The sequence below is a fragment of the Rhinatrema bivittatum genome, chromosome 4 (genome assembly GCF_901001135.1).
Source record: "Rhinatrema bivittatum chromosome 4, aRhiBiv1.1, whole genome shotgun sequence".
NCBI classification, from domain to species: Eukaryota; Metazoa; Chordata; class Amphibia; order Gymnophiona; family Rhinatrematidae; genus Rhinatrema; species Rhinatrema bivittatum.
The window spans coordinates 163,935,238-163,948,933 of NC_042618.1; the positions used below are offsets into that span (position 1 = coordinate 163,935,238).

General features: G+C 43.5%; 1 protein-coding gene across 5 annotated transcripts in view; it reads right to left on the reverse strand.

Moving 5' to 3' along the window:
- HGS (hepatocyte growth factor-regulated tyrosine kinase substrate) overlaps positions 1-13,680 on the reverse strand; it is a 95,959-nt gene extending 82,279 nt beyond the window's left edge. For all 5 annotated transcript variants that reach the window (XM_029599106.1, XM_029599105.1, XM_029599104.1 and 2 more), the window contains exons 1-8: positions 13,523-13,680; positions 13,073-13,157; positions 12,313-12,388; positions 4,575-4,667; positions 3,515-3,638; positions 2,227-2,279; positions 1,974-2,042; positions 1,126-1,250 (exon numbers count right to left, since the gene is read on the reverse strand). In XM_029599106.1, the coding sequence (XP_029454966.1) occupies positions 1,126-1,250; positions 1,974-2,042; positions 2,227-2,279; positions 3,515-3,638; positions 4,575-4,667; positions 12,313-12,388; positions 13,073-13,157; positions 13,523-13,559 (662 nt within the window). In that variant the 5' untranslated portion in view covers positions 13,560-13,680. The remainder of the gene's footprint in view (positions 1-1,125; positions 1,251-1,973; positions 2,043-2,226; positions 2,280-3,514; positions 3,639-4,574; positions 4,668-12,312; positions 12,389-13,072; positions 13,158-13,522) is intronic.
- Between the last annotated feature and the right edge of the window lie 16 nt (positions 13,681-13,696).

Here is a 13,696-nt window from a genome sequence, read left to right on the forward strand (position 1 = left end):
TGACATAGCTATGTTGAATAAGTTGGAAATCCGATCGTTTTCGCCTCATCACTTTTTTAAGTTAAAAAAAAAAAAAAAAAAGTTGCGTTTTACCTATAAGTTCAAAACGAATGCACACCCTAGCTGCCGTCCCCCCGGAGGCCGGCGCAACTGCGAATGTGCTGCAAATCGAGCAGCTGGGCTCAATGAACCCTCCCCACCGGGGAGGCACCTGGAGGAAAGGCCTTCTCTGGAGAGCCTCGATCCGGGCTCTCCGCAGGCTCCACATCGCGAAAATCACGGCATGGGGGAGGGAGACAGGCTGTCTGATTAAGAAATCACCCTCAAATGCAGACTAGAGCGGGAATAAACCTCCGCTCAAATACCAACGACTTTAGTAAACTCCCTCTGAAATCTCCTCCTGTTTGTTTTTGTTTTTTTTTTTTGAGCAGAGGAATGCCGCCCTGAGGAAAAACGGCTTCTCAGGGCAGCGAGTCGTTGGAAGAAGGGGGAGTGATTGGACCACCAACAATCACCCCAGAAAGTGACAGAAACACATTCAGACCTGAGAAGAAAATCATACAGAACTTACCCTGAATACCAAAAACAAGGCAAAATATGGAGACAGTTCTGCCTGCAAGTTTGCTAGTGCCCCGGCACTGAGAACTCTAACTTCTTACAGTCTGAATCTTTTTTTTTGTCAAATTAAACTTGATCCATCCAAAAGAAGAACAAAAGCCAACAAGAAAGAAGAAAGCTAGTGTTCTAAAACCAGAAGAAAGAAAGGAGGGGACCGCAGGTTCTAAACCTTGCATCTGCTGGAGTCAGAGGAATACTGAAGGGATGCAGAGGATGCACCTGCTTATATAGGGGCTCCTTTCAAGTTTCTCTCTGACACCATCTGCTGGAAAGGGGACATAACCCACTGTCTGGACTGATCTGGGTATGTACAGGGTATGAGAAAATAAAACACTGAGAAGCACAGCGTTATAACCCACACACTACAACTATCAATGTCATTTTCACACCCAAGCCAAATTCCTGACTATAGGGTCATCACAGTCACAGCCCTCTGGCCCCTATTCTGCTCCCCCCATATTCTAGTCACAGCCCTGCCGACGATTTCTCCACAGGGAAGATACTGACTTGTTAAGCTGTTCATAGCAGGGCTCGCAAACCCGCACTTCCTTCTCAATGCCAAACTTGGGGATGGTAGAATATTTTGAGGAGCATTTTCCACAGAAGATCTGCCCACAGGCACGGCAGTGATGCTGCAGAGAAACAGGCAAACATTAGCAGGATAGGTCTATAGAAACTCACTCTTTGCTCCTGAGGTGGACTCAGGGGTAATCTTACAAAACATTTCTTTACAGAGTGAGTGGTGTATGCATGGAACAGCCTGTCAATGGAAGAGGTGAAGACAAAAACAGTATCTGAATTCAAGAAAGCATGGGACACGTATAGGGGATCTCTAAGGAAGTGATGGGAATTATTATGCTAAATTGGATGGATGGACAGACTAGATGGGCCATACAGTCTGCCGTCATTTTCTGTTTCTCTCACCAAGAAAGGCAGCACAGCCTTGGGTTTCATTTATACAATTTAATCTAATTGTATCTTTGGGCTACAGAAAAATAAAGCGATACACAAACTCCCACAGATCTACTGGCAAATAAAGACCAAAGAGATTCATAATGTAATCACTGCCGCTATTCCACATCATTAAATGTGGTATGGGAGTTGCAGGTTCAGATCTCCCATTCATCATGGCTGGATGGGTGTGCCATGGAGATGGTGGTGCGCTCAGGCTTGAGGAAGGAGGAGAGATGGCTGCCACTGTGGTAGTCCCTGCTGGCCAACAAGTGGCATGGAGAGTGTACGTCAGAGATGTTGAGCAGCTGGTCAGCAAAAATATCATGAGCCATTCAGCTAGGGGGCAGCAGCCACTGCCAAGAGTAGAAAATGTAGAAAATAAGTGGCATGAGAGGACTCACCTTCCGGGTCACCACTCCAAACTGCACTCTGCATCTGTGGCACTCCTCAGCATCCACCCAATCAGGAGCCTTGAAAAGAGGAAAAATCCCATCTCTCACCATCAACATTGCCAGACCCACAGACTCCTCTCTAACCCAGGAACCCCCACGCCACCCTCATGCATCCAGTTCAAGGCACTGAAGTTCCAACCTTGTCTCTCAGAATTAACTCAGTCTAAATTAAGATTCCCAGAGGAATTCCACAGGAACTTACCCTCTCAGCAGCAAACATGGCATCACTCTCTTTGAATTCTGGGAAATTATGACCTGCATAAACAGGGATAATCAGAGAATATCCACAGATTAACACACACAATCAGCCAGAATTTTCCACACCATTATCAGTGTGAAACTAATGCTGTTAACCTAACCTTAAATACCAGTCAATGACAAACATTTCAGATAATCAGCTCTAAAAATGGCAGATAAATCCATCAAATTTCTAGGCACTAGGCATGACTATCTCACTTATGCCCAAACATGGCATGGTCCACACTGGCAATGTTCAGTTCTTGCCAGTCAGGGCCCAAGTGGCTCTGCCATAACATTTTCTAGGGCCATAACTGAATTCAAGATTTAGCAACTCCAGTGATTGAGAGCCAAAGCATTTTAACTGTACAAAACGGGTATCTTAAGGAAAAGACTGGAGAATGAATGTCAGCTGCGTTGCACCCTTTCTCCTGTCCTCTGCTACTGTTTGTGTCTGAGTATTGTGTTTCTCTTTCCCCATGATGCAGCATCTTTCTGTCCTGAGGGACCCTTCATCTTTCTATCCCCATCCAGGATGGCTCCTCTCGAGACTTCCCTCAGCTGTCCAGCGCTGCCTGTGTCCTGAGGCTTCCCTATCCAGGCCTTTTAAGGTTCCCCCTCTTCCTTTCACTGTCCAGCACTGTCCCTCTCACCCGAAACTCATTTATCCTTCTGCCTCCATCCAGCACGGCTCCTTTGTCCTGAGGCCCCCCCACCAGGCCTTCAGCACCTGCTCAGAATTGAGGTTTCCCCCAATCCTTCTGTCCCCCCAGCACTGCCCTTTTGTCCTGAGGCTCTTTTCCCATTCCAGGAGATATAATGTGAAGCAAAGAACAGCTAAGCTGTGCAGAATTCATGCAAAGGCCGAAATGTCCTGCTCTTTCTTCCGCCGCTAACAGAATTTATTTTATAAAATTCTCAGAAGATAAAATCCTTACCACCTCTCTTATTTATCTAATTCCTATTTTATTCCTGAGAAACTAGTAATGTTTAAAGTCCTGAAAAAGCTCCTAGCTTAGCTGCTACTACCATTATGAATCCAGATATATCGGGGCATTATTTGCTGATCATATAAAGTATGAATATAGCTTGAACAGCTGAAGAGCCAAGCATCACGCAGGCATCACATGGAGAATGGAACCCTGCTGTAAGTCACATGATTCCCAGTCACTGAGGTGTCCACAGATTACCGAAACAGGAAATACTGAGAAGCAACTGCTAGAGAGTTACAAGCTGCCATCAGCTGCCCATACCTTCCACCTTCATGATTTGGTAGGTGTCCTGTACCACTTTATACTTGGGCTCATTGCGAAAGGCATGGGCCCAGGCTTGGATCAGGTACAGAATCTTATTACGAACATTTGCCTCCACCAGCCGCTGTTTGGGAAAGAAAGAAAAATGAAAGCACATTAAAAAGATGGTTAGTCCTAAAACACACTGATCTGTCACAGCTGGAAACTAAGGATGTGAGAGAATTAAGCACCATTCTAGCTCAACTGTAAAGAGTCTGCAAGGGCAGTAGTGCAAAACACACCCACATGCACTTCCTGCACCTGAGCACGATCAAACTATAAACACCATCTGACCTCAATAGCACAACACTGTATTCTACAGCTGAAAAGCAGACTATAGGGAATGGGGAACAAAAGCTGAAAAAAAAAAAAAAAAAGACTGAAGCGCAAATCTCCACAGTTCACATAGTCACAGCTTTAAGAGACTCTGTCCTTCAGAAATACAGAGGGGAAAAAAAGATACCAGAAGAAAAAAAGTGAAAGGAAGTTATATGAAAAAGGGAGACAGAAAATATAGGTTTATAATGTCCTCAATTTCCATAGTTTTGCCTTTGACAGATTGGCTATAGGAAAGTTGTTCATACCTGCTAATTTTTGTTCCTGTAGTACCACTGATTTTTTTTTTTTTTTTTTTTATGTATAGCTGGATCAGAACCACAGGTTTTGCATCACCTCCATCTGCTGGAGACAGGTGGCACACAAAGTTAAGAGACGGTGCCTGTGAAAACTTTCTCTGTCTCCATCTGCTGGAAGGGAGGCAAAACCCAGCAGTCTGGACTGATCCGGGTACATACAGGGAACCTGGAATACCACACCCAAGAGTCAACCATGGGACATCTGCTCAGCCTTACAGTCTCAGGTGACCATACTGTCATCAGCAGGAAGTTAAAAATACCATGCCTCACAGGTTAGGAAATCCTCCAAGAGGCATCTAGAGGGTCAGAAGCACAAAACAAAGCATGGGGAGAGCATGTGTCATGTTCACTGCAAACTTGTGAGCTACTTCCTCCCTTCTCTGTACCTTGAGCAGTTCTTTCAGTTCCTCCATGGTTTGCTTGTTTGCCACCTCATCATGGACTGTCTGCCCACAGTTCTTTACCACAGATTCCAGTACCTGCAAAGAAGCAGCGGGACTTTTAAAGGGACACTCAAGAATGGGAACCTCAGAGAGAAATCTGCTCTCATCATTAGCTGCTGCATTGCATTTCTTTTAGCTTTTGTCTATTTTTGTGTTATTTTCTCACAATTAATATGTTAAAGATTTTGGGGCCACAGTGATCACAGACACTGATTTACAGCCGCCCTGCAGAAGGAGACTCAGCAATGACTAAGAGATCATTCAATGGTTCTACAACTATACCAGAACTGTACACAAGTGTCTGTGATTGTCAAACTTTCATTTTACCAACCCTAACCATGAGCTTCTAAAGTCCTTCAGAACACACTGGCAGGAATGATAAAAGGTGGCTTGAGAAAAGATGTGTTTATCAAACTAAATTCAAGATCTCTCAAATCACTTGAAGAGGAACATGCCTCAAAGTCAAGTTAAAAATCTTACAACTCCCCAAAGAGAAAGGACTTCCAAACTTAAAATCATCATCACAATTAGTGAATGTATTACTATAGCACATGGGACAACATTAAAGAGTCAAACTCTCTGTAGTCCAGTCCCATCACAGGTCTACCAGTAACGAATAATCTCAGTCCATGGATGAGCAGCACTTATGAATACCGCTCATAAAATCAAAGACATAACTCCCAAAAATGATAAGTCTATTGGACCTCATGTTTACACCAGGTCTCTCACCACGTGAGATGGAACTGAACAACTGAAAGTATTCAAAATTACAAAAAAAAAATTGCCTTCAAAATATTTGCAAGCATATTATTTAGTCAACGACAATAATTCAGCTCATGATGGAAACAAGACAAATGTCCTTCCTTATAAGATTACAAAGGCTTCAAAATGTGGACAGGCCATATGGTATTTATTTGCAGTCATAAAATACTTACAAAACTAAACATCTGCATTATTTCTACAAGTCAGCATAAACCATACACTGGACTCTGAAGGTGAATGCTCCTGCATTAAGTTGTAATCCAATTTCATTTCGTTTGCTACTTGTTTACTGATAAGCCTGCCCAAGGTGATGTACAAAAATTTAGCAAAGCAGCACATTTGCATACCTTAAACTGTTTCTGTAGTTAGCAGGATGAATTAGCCATGCTGAATGGGCAATGTCATCAAGGAGGCATTAGGCAGAGCTGTCTCTCAAAGCTAAGGCTTTTTTTGCCCTACTCCCTACTGGGTATGCGCAGTAGTTCCCGCACGAATGAGCCTTCCAGAAGTCTCCTCAGTTTATATCAAAGTGAAAAAAAAGATTTCATCCATAACATGTAGGGATGCTGTCCAGAGGAAAAGGGCGGGAACGAATGGCTAATTCATCCTATGGAAAGCACCATTTACAGTAAGAAAAGGCCACCTCGCTGCCCAGGCAAGTTAAGCACCCTCCGGATGTTGGGCAATGTCTTTTTTTCACCTTGCAACTGACCCTGGGTACAAGGGCACTTCTCCCCTGCTGCCTTTCTAACCAGATAGACTCTATACAGAAGTTACACAAAATCTGAGGAAAAGGATTGAGAATCCTACGAATTCTCCTGCATTAAAGCCTCATCTTCCAAGGCTTCCAGCCTCTCAGCGGGACTCTGCACAGCAGGTGATGGGAACCCCTTGCCTCTCTGGGAAGCTCCTGTGCCGATGCGACTGGCCTCAAGATGGCCACCATTCCCATGGTTCACGGGAAAAGGATGTGCGGTGGGTCCCAAATGATCTTGCAGGTCTTTTACGTGCCAAAATGTAATCTGCACTGGCCGAGCTGCCCTCTCCTCCCCAAGAGACGCAGCACGTGCACAAATTTGAATGTATGTGCCAGGCACATATATTCCAGCATTAGCAGTAGGCCTTGCAGCGATCCATGGCCGCACCATGTGCATCCCACATACGCTGCCTCCTCATTGCTCGCTGCAACTGTTGCATCAATGCTGGGACCCCCCGCTACTGCCGGCTCTTACCTATGCCTGGTGTGACCACCAATCACTCAAGAGAACCAGTCGAAGTAGAGAACCTCTCTCTAAGCCGCCATATAAAACAATCAGGTTGTTTCTTTTTTTTTTTCCCATAATAAACACAAAAATACTTTCCTGAATGCTGCAGAGGAGCTACTGGTTTCAGAGTTCTCCAGGGGATCAAGGGGTCCAGGGCTGAGCCAGCAGCAAAGGTCAATCTGCTCATCCACCTCAAAGAGGGAGGATAGCCCCCACCAGGGACCTAACAACCCACTCGGAGGAAGCTCTTGAAAATCCTTTTTTTTTTTTTTTTTTTTTTAAATTAACTCCAGATTGGTTTTACACCTCTACCATTTGCAAGAGGCAGAAAAATACTGAGGGACTGCATCTAGTCTGCACACTAGGTGAAGTAGCAGGGAGGCAAAACTCAGGAGTCTGAACTGATACGAGGTATGAACAGGAAACCCAATGTGTCTCCTTGCCCACTGCAGAGATAAATGCTCACTGCAGAGATAAATGATTCAATAATAAGCAGAGCCTCCAATGAGGGTTGCCAACTTTCAACTGTCAAATTTCTGAACATTTGGTATGCTATTTAATAGCTTCATTGATGGGGTTCACACTCACATGCATCTTTTATTGCCACTCTTCACCATTAGAAAGACACTGAAATATGAATATGATAGCAGATAAGGACTCATCTAGTCTGCCGAATTTACTTCCTATTATAATGCTGCAGACCCTAGGTGATCTCTGACTTTCCTTAATTTCTTTGTAATTAATGAACCTTTGTATTTGTCCAGTGCTTTCCTAAATTATTGTTTTTGCTTCTATTACCTCCACTGAGATGTTGTTCCATGCAGCCACCATTTTTATAAAATAAAAAAAAAATAAATTCTGATGTTACCCCTAAATCTACCCCTTTGGATCCTTATATCTTGACTATTAGTTCTCAAACTTCTTTTACATCCCAGGGGCCAAACTACTGTTTTATAACATTTTAGGTTTGATGCCTATGCAAGTTACACAAATAAGTGTATCCAACACATATTGATTATAGAATAGAAACCAAAGCATATACTATATTGTATAATTACAAGGGCAGATCAGTTGGAGAGCTAAAATCAGGACATTTCTGAACATTTAGCCCTCCTTTTTGAGTACAATACCACTATCTGTACAGTCCGGGGGGGGGGGGGGGGGGGGGGAAATCAGGATAGTTGGCAATCCCACCTCAGACTTTTTCCAAAGTTATAATAAACCCCAAGACCAATGTATACATTTCAAAATGCACAGGAGCATTTTCAGGAATTTGAAATTTACTAACAAACTGTCAACTGCAAATAAAGCTACTTTCTTTTCACAACGCCCATTTTTTATTCTCTTGAAGTCTCTCGGGTTAATAACTGAAGGGTCAATAGCTAATACAAAAAAGGGTAAGAACAGGGCTATCTTGTGCATACTGAAGAAAGAATTCCAGGATTTCATTTTGTTTGCAATGCTCGATATTCTGTGTACATCACCAAGGACCTTGTTCTAACTGACAATATCAACTTAAACCCAAAATGTATCCAAGCTACCTCCAAGAGTCCACACCAAAAGCACTGTGTGCTTCTAGCCACTGTTTGCCTCATGTGCCAAACAATTTCATTTACTCACAAACCCTGGCTGATCCCAACTAATTTTTTTTACACCCATATTTATTATTATTTATTTGGGTGTAATACTAAAATGTAGCAAAATTTCAGTTAGTACGCCTAAAAAGGAAAGATGTAGGAGTAATTTATTTTCAAGCCTAACAATTGCTTAAACATCCTCACTCGTTTGATCTCTCCAACAGAGAATGAAAATGGAAAAAATGCAGTATAACACCAGTACAACAGTAAATATAAGGGACAAAGTAGAGAAAAATGCTGGAGAAAATTTAACAAGGGACAGTGCATATACATATTTTGGAAAGGGTCAATAGGGAAATAGACTTCACATTAGACCCACTCATTCATATTCTGAGATTATGAAAGATATGTCAGATTATGAAAAATACTTATTGAAGATTTTAACCCATTGGCTAAGAAATGTATTACCATAAGCTCAATAAAACAGGAATCACCCACCAGGATATTGAGATAGGAGAAACCAGAAATGGTGGTCAATATGGAAAACTATACCTGTTCCCTCAGAAAACAACCACATTCCAAGTTTTTAAAATATATAAACTGGAAAGGAAGAACAGGACAACAACTACTGTTGTCCTGTTCTTCCTTTCCAGAAAGATTTTCGGAAGCCATTTTGGGTAGGGAACAAATACTGTTCCCTACCCAATATGGCTTCCGAAAATCTTTAAGTACTGAATCACTACTCATATCCCTGACAGATTACCTCATCATGGGCCTCGATAAAGGTCATGCCTACTTACTGATCCTCCTGGACCTCTCGGCCGCTTTTGATACTGTTAACCACTCCATCCTCCTAAATCAATTAGCGAACATTGGAATAACAGGCACGGCACTGTCCTAGTTCAAATCATTCTTTGGGAACAGAGGCTACAAGGTCAAAATACACACAGAATCTCAGCATTATCCTTCCTCTCTAGGAGTTCCGCAGGGCTCCTCCCTCTCACCCACGCTCTTTAACATTTACCTTCTCCCCCTCTGCCAACTGTTAAACAAACTGAACTTTAAACAGTTTTTATACGCGGATGATGTCCAGATCGTCATCCCCCTCAAAGAATCCTGCACAAAGACTCTAGAATTCTGGGAAAATTGCCTTCTAGAAATCGACGGCCTCCTCTCCAGTCTAAACCTAATCCTAAATTCTTCAAAAAGCGAACTCCTTCTAATTTCCCCTGAAAACAGTAACATCTCCACAAATCCACCAGCCAACTTATAAACCTCACAAGTAAGAGACCTAGGAGCTACCCTGTTGCCCCGAAAATAAGACAGTGTCTTATATTAATTTTTGCTACCAAAGATGCACTAGGCCTTATTTTCAGGGGATGTCTAATAGAGCTGCTGGCTGCCCCTGCGTCAGCCATGACCCACCAGTGTGCTGTCAGAGAGAGGTAAGAGTGTGCAGCATTCATGGTAGTCAGCTTGGGCTGACTCTGCTGCTTTTGAACCTCTGCACACTGCTTGGTACTGCCACCATCCCCAGATGTCAGTAATCTTGATGCCACTGTCACTGCTGCCACATGGCTATTGGGGAGGTGCCGATTGCTGCTACTGACACTGAAGCCCATTCTGCTGCCGCCTCTGTGCAGGCCCCGTGGGCTTCCACTTTCTCCATGCTGATCTCGTACATTGTGAGATCCGCATAGAGAAAGTGCTATTCTTGCACATTCCCAAAGATTACATGTGCCAATCACTAAAAAGTAATTTATTTTTTTTTACCTTTGCTGGCTGATGTTAGTTTTCTAATCGGTTGGTCACAGGCTTTTCTTATTTTTTTGCCAATTCCTTTTATATTGTCCTTTTTTCCTTCCGTATTTCTTTTCTCTCCGTCTTCTTCCCTCCAACACAGTCAGGTTCTCATTCTCACATGCATTTCTCTCTCTCACACACACACAGGCTCTCACTGTCACATGCTGTCTCTCATACAATCATTCATACACACAGTCTCTCACTGGCACATGCTGTCTGACGCTCACACACACAGGCTCTCTCTCACTCCCACATGCTGTCTTGCTCAAGCATAGGCTCTCACCGTCACACACTGTCTCTCACACACACACAGAGGCTCTCACATGCTGCCTCTGCAAACATTCAGATCCTCACTCCCACACACACTCTCTCAACTCATCTCATACACGCACGCACCCACCCTCTATAGACCCTCAGCCTCTCTCTCACCTCTGGGCCTCCTCTTCGCGGGTCGCCACAGGATGGGCTCTGCAGCGGCCCTGAACTTCTCGGGCCTCTTCCTCAGCCCTGCTACCGGGCCTCTTCCTCTTCTTGGGCCGCTGCGACTTGGGATTCGCAGCAGCCCGCGGCGGCTCCTCTTCTGCAAGCGCTGATGCTCTTTCTCCTTCCTGCCCATGCGGCTCCGGCAACGTTTACTTCCGGGCCGCACAGGCAGGAAGGAGGAAGAGCATCAACGCATTTGAACGTGATCTTTTTCTTTGGGCAAGGAGGCTCAGCGGCCGCATGAGCCTCCTAGCGCCCGGGCGCATCGGCTCCCCTCGGGATACCACTGCTCGCGTCTGCCCCTAATACTTTGGAAACTATTAAAAAAAAAAAAAATTTTTTAAATGACATCACAGGATTGACCGGCCCACCGGGGGAAGCCCGATCCCCTGATAGGTCAATCCGCCCCTGTTTATAAGGGATGCCTTACTTTCGGGGGAGGTCTTATATTTAAGAATTCGGCAAAATCTCTACTAGGTCTTATTTTTGGGGGATGTCTTATTTTCGGGGAAACACGGTATCATTGATAACCGGCTAAACCTAAAATCATTTATTAATCAAACTACCAAGGACTGCTGTCATAAACTTCATGTCTTAAAAAGAATAAAACCACTCTTACAACTACAAAACAGTCCTGCAATCAATAATCTTCTCTAAATTAGATTATTGCAACTCTATTCTACTAGGTCTCCCGTCATCTCACACTAAACCCCTTCAGATGGTTCAAAACACGGCAGCCAGAATATTGACAAACACAAGGAGAAGAGACCACATATCTCCAATCCTCAAAGACCTACATTGGTTGCCAATTCACTATAGAATCATATATAAGTCCATTACCACTATCTACAAAGCCATCCATCAATACTCTCCGCTTAACCTACAAATCCCATTCAGAAAATATACCTCCTCCAGACCCAGAGAGTCCTACAGAGAATCCCAAAAAACACAAAGGAAGGCGATCTATAAAAGCCGTCAGGATGAAGAAAGGAATAGATGCCAATGGTCTTATAAAATTCCTTTATTGAAGTGGAGACACAAAGGTGGCCAGACTCTGGCCGAGTTTCACCGTATCAAGACGGCTGCCTCAGGGGCTTACGTGTATTCTCTTCAGTTCACAAATTAAACAATTTGTGCATGGAGGATCATATATACCATTATATGACCAGCAAAAGTAATATATCTTGTGGACGCATTCATGGATCGATCTCCACTTATGCGGACTCCAAAAGCCTTTCCAGACCCCAACTGAACCATTAACTGACGCTCAGACTTTACCTTAACATGGTAATCAATAACTTTACAAATTCCATAACTTTGTAAACACCATTAATTGGCAAATTTGTTCTCTGTTAAATTCCTATCGCCTTTTCACTGCTCCAAGTTGTGTAATTCCCTGTTTTATTGTAACTGCAACCTTTCTTTCAGCACCTGTTAATGTTCTTATTATATCTTCCTTTTCACCCCTTGTTAATTGTAAACCGGCATGATGCGATTCCCATCGCGAATGCCGGTATAGAAAAACTCAAAATATATAATATATATAATAATACCAGTATGTATTCATTTGGATGCAGCTATTAAGTCTGTTAGTTTGAGATTTAGATTTCTGAAAAATCTTACATGCTACAGTCTGCTTTAACCCAATGACTGTATGACAAGCTGCAGAAATCTCTGTACAAGTAATTGACTGATCGCCTGATATAGAACATTGGACATAAATAAAAAAAGTAGAGAGTAGGCACACTGTAACATCCTCTCTCCTACATGTACAGAGCATAGTAAGGTTACCTCTAGTGCATACAGAGCCACATGTGGGTTTTTGTCATTCACTTTTTTCTTGATAGCACTCACTGCATATTTAGCTCTGGGGAAAAAAAAAAAAAAAAGACAGCAACAGCATAAAACCAGTGGCAAGCATAATTGCAACAGAATAATAACAATGTACTTTCATTACTACTAATAGTGTTACACCCATCAAAATATACAGAAGAGACATTTTCTTATCTATCTATATTTTTGCACTCTTACCACATATAATCACCTCCAATCTAAAGCCACTGTAAGCTGGCTCCAGATTTTGATCTCTTTTTTGCTTCCAGGCTTATGAAATAAATGTATGTATGGGATTCCAACAAAGGGGAGGGGGGGATTTTTGGATCCATGCATATATGCAGACTGTAGGCATGTGTAAACACATATGAGCATCCTGAAAAGTATGCTCCTTTAATTCTGGGTGGAACTTCTTGTATAATGTTTAACATAAGCAGTTCCTGACAACACTACTATAAAAAGGAAATCGATTTTACCCAAATGGAGCTGGGAGAAAAGGATAAAGCCAGCTCTGCAGGCCATGACAAAGTCCCACTCGGGTAATGAAATCCAAATTGAGTTTCCTCAAGAATCCAGGCAACATTTCACCAAGAAAGCAATAGGTGAAGTCAAACTGTAACCTCCTCTCTACCCTGCAGCCCCACACATTTCCCCGCAGTTTGATACTGCTTAATGCAAACGGAGGGAGGAAAAAAAAAAGTTGCCAGATACCACTTACTGGGTGTCACCCTGCCGAATCATATCACAGATCTGAAGGATGGACTCCCAGTCTGTTTCCAACAAAAGTTGGCTGGTGGCTTTATCTAGAAGGAACAAAGATACATATATATATTTTTAAAAAAAATCATGTTCTTACATTCATTACTTAAAGCAAAGTACACCCTCAGCCCAATCCATCCCCCCTGTCTAGCTTAGGGCTTCTCCTCTCGCCCGCTCTGATGCATCCCCGTAGTCTCCAGCCACTTTTCTCCCCGACCTGGTCCATTCGCCCTGTCCCAGGCATAGTACCGCTTCTCCCCACCCCATCTCCCCTATTCTCGGTATGATGCCCCTTACCCCCATCCCCGATTCATCTCCCCTGTCCCCGGCCCAATCCCCTTTTTCTAAGAGGACACCCCGGAGCAGGCCGTAATCAGGATTAGACGCTCTACACAGAGCCCGCCATTACCCAACAGCCTCTCAAACGTTCCGCTGCCTCGGCCCATTCTGGAAACGGCACCAAAACCCAAATCGGCCCAAACCACACAACTACACCAGGCCTCTGCCGCGTCTGCCCGGTTCCGCTTCCGCTCACAACCAAACCCCGGAAGCCTCTGGCCGCGATTGGTTAATAGCTGCAAAG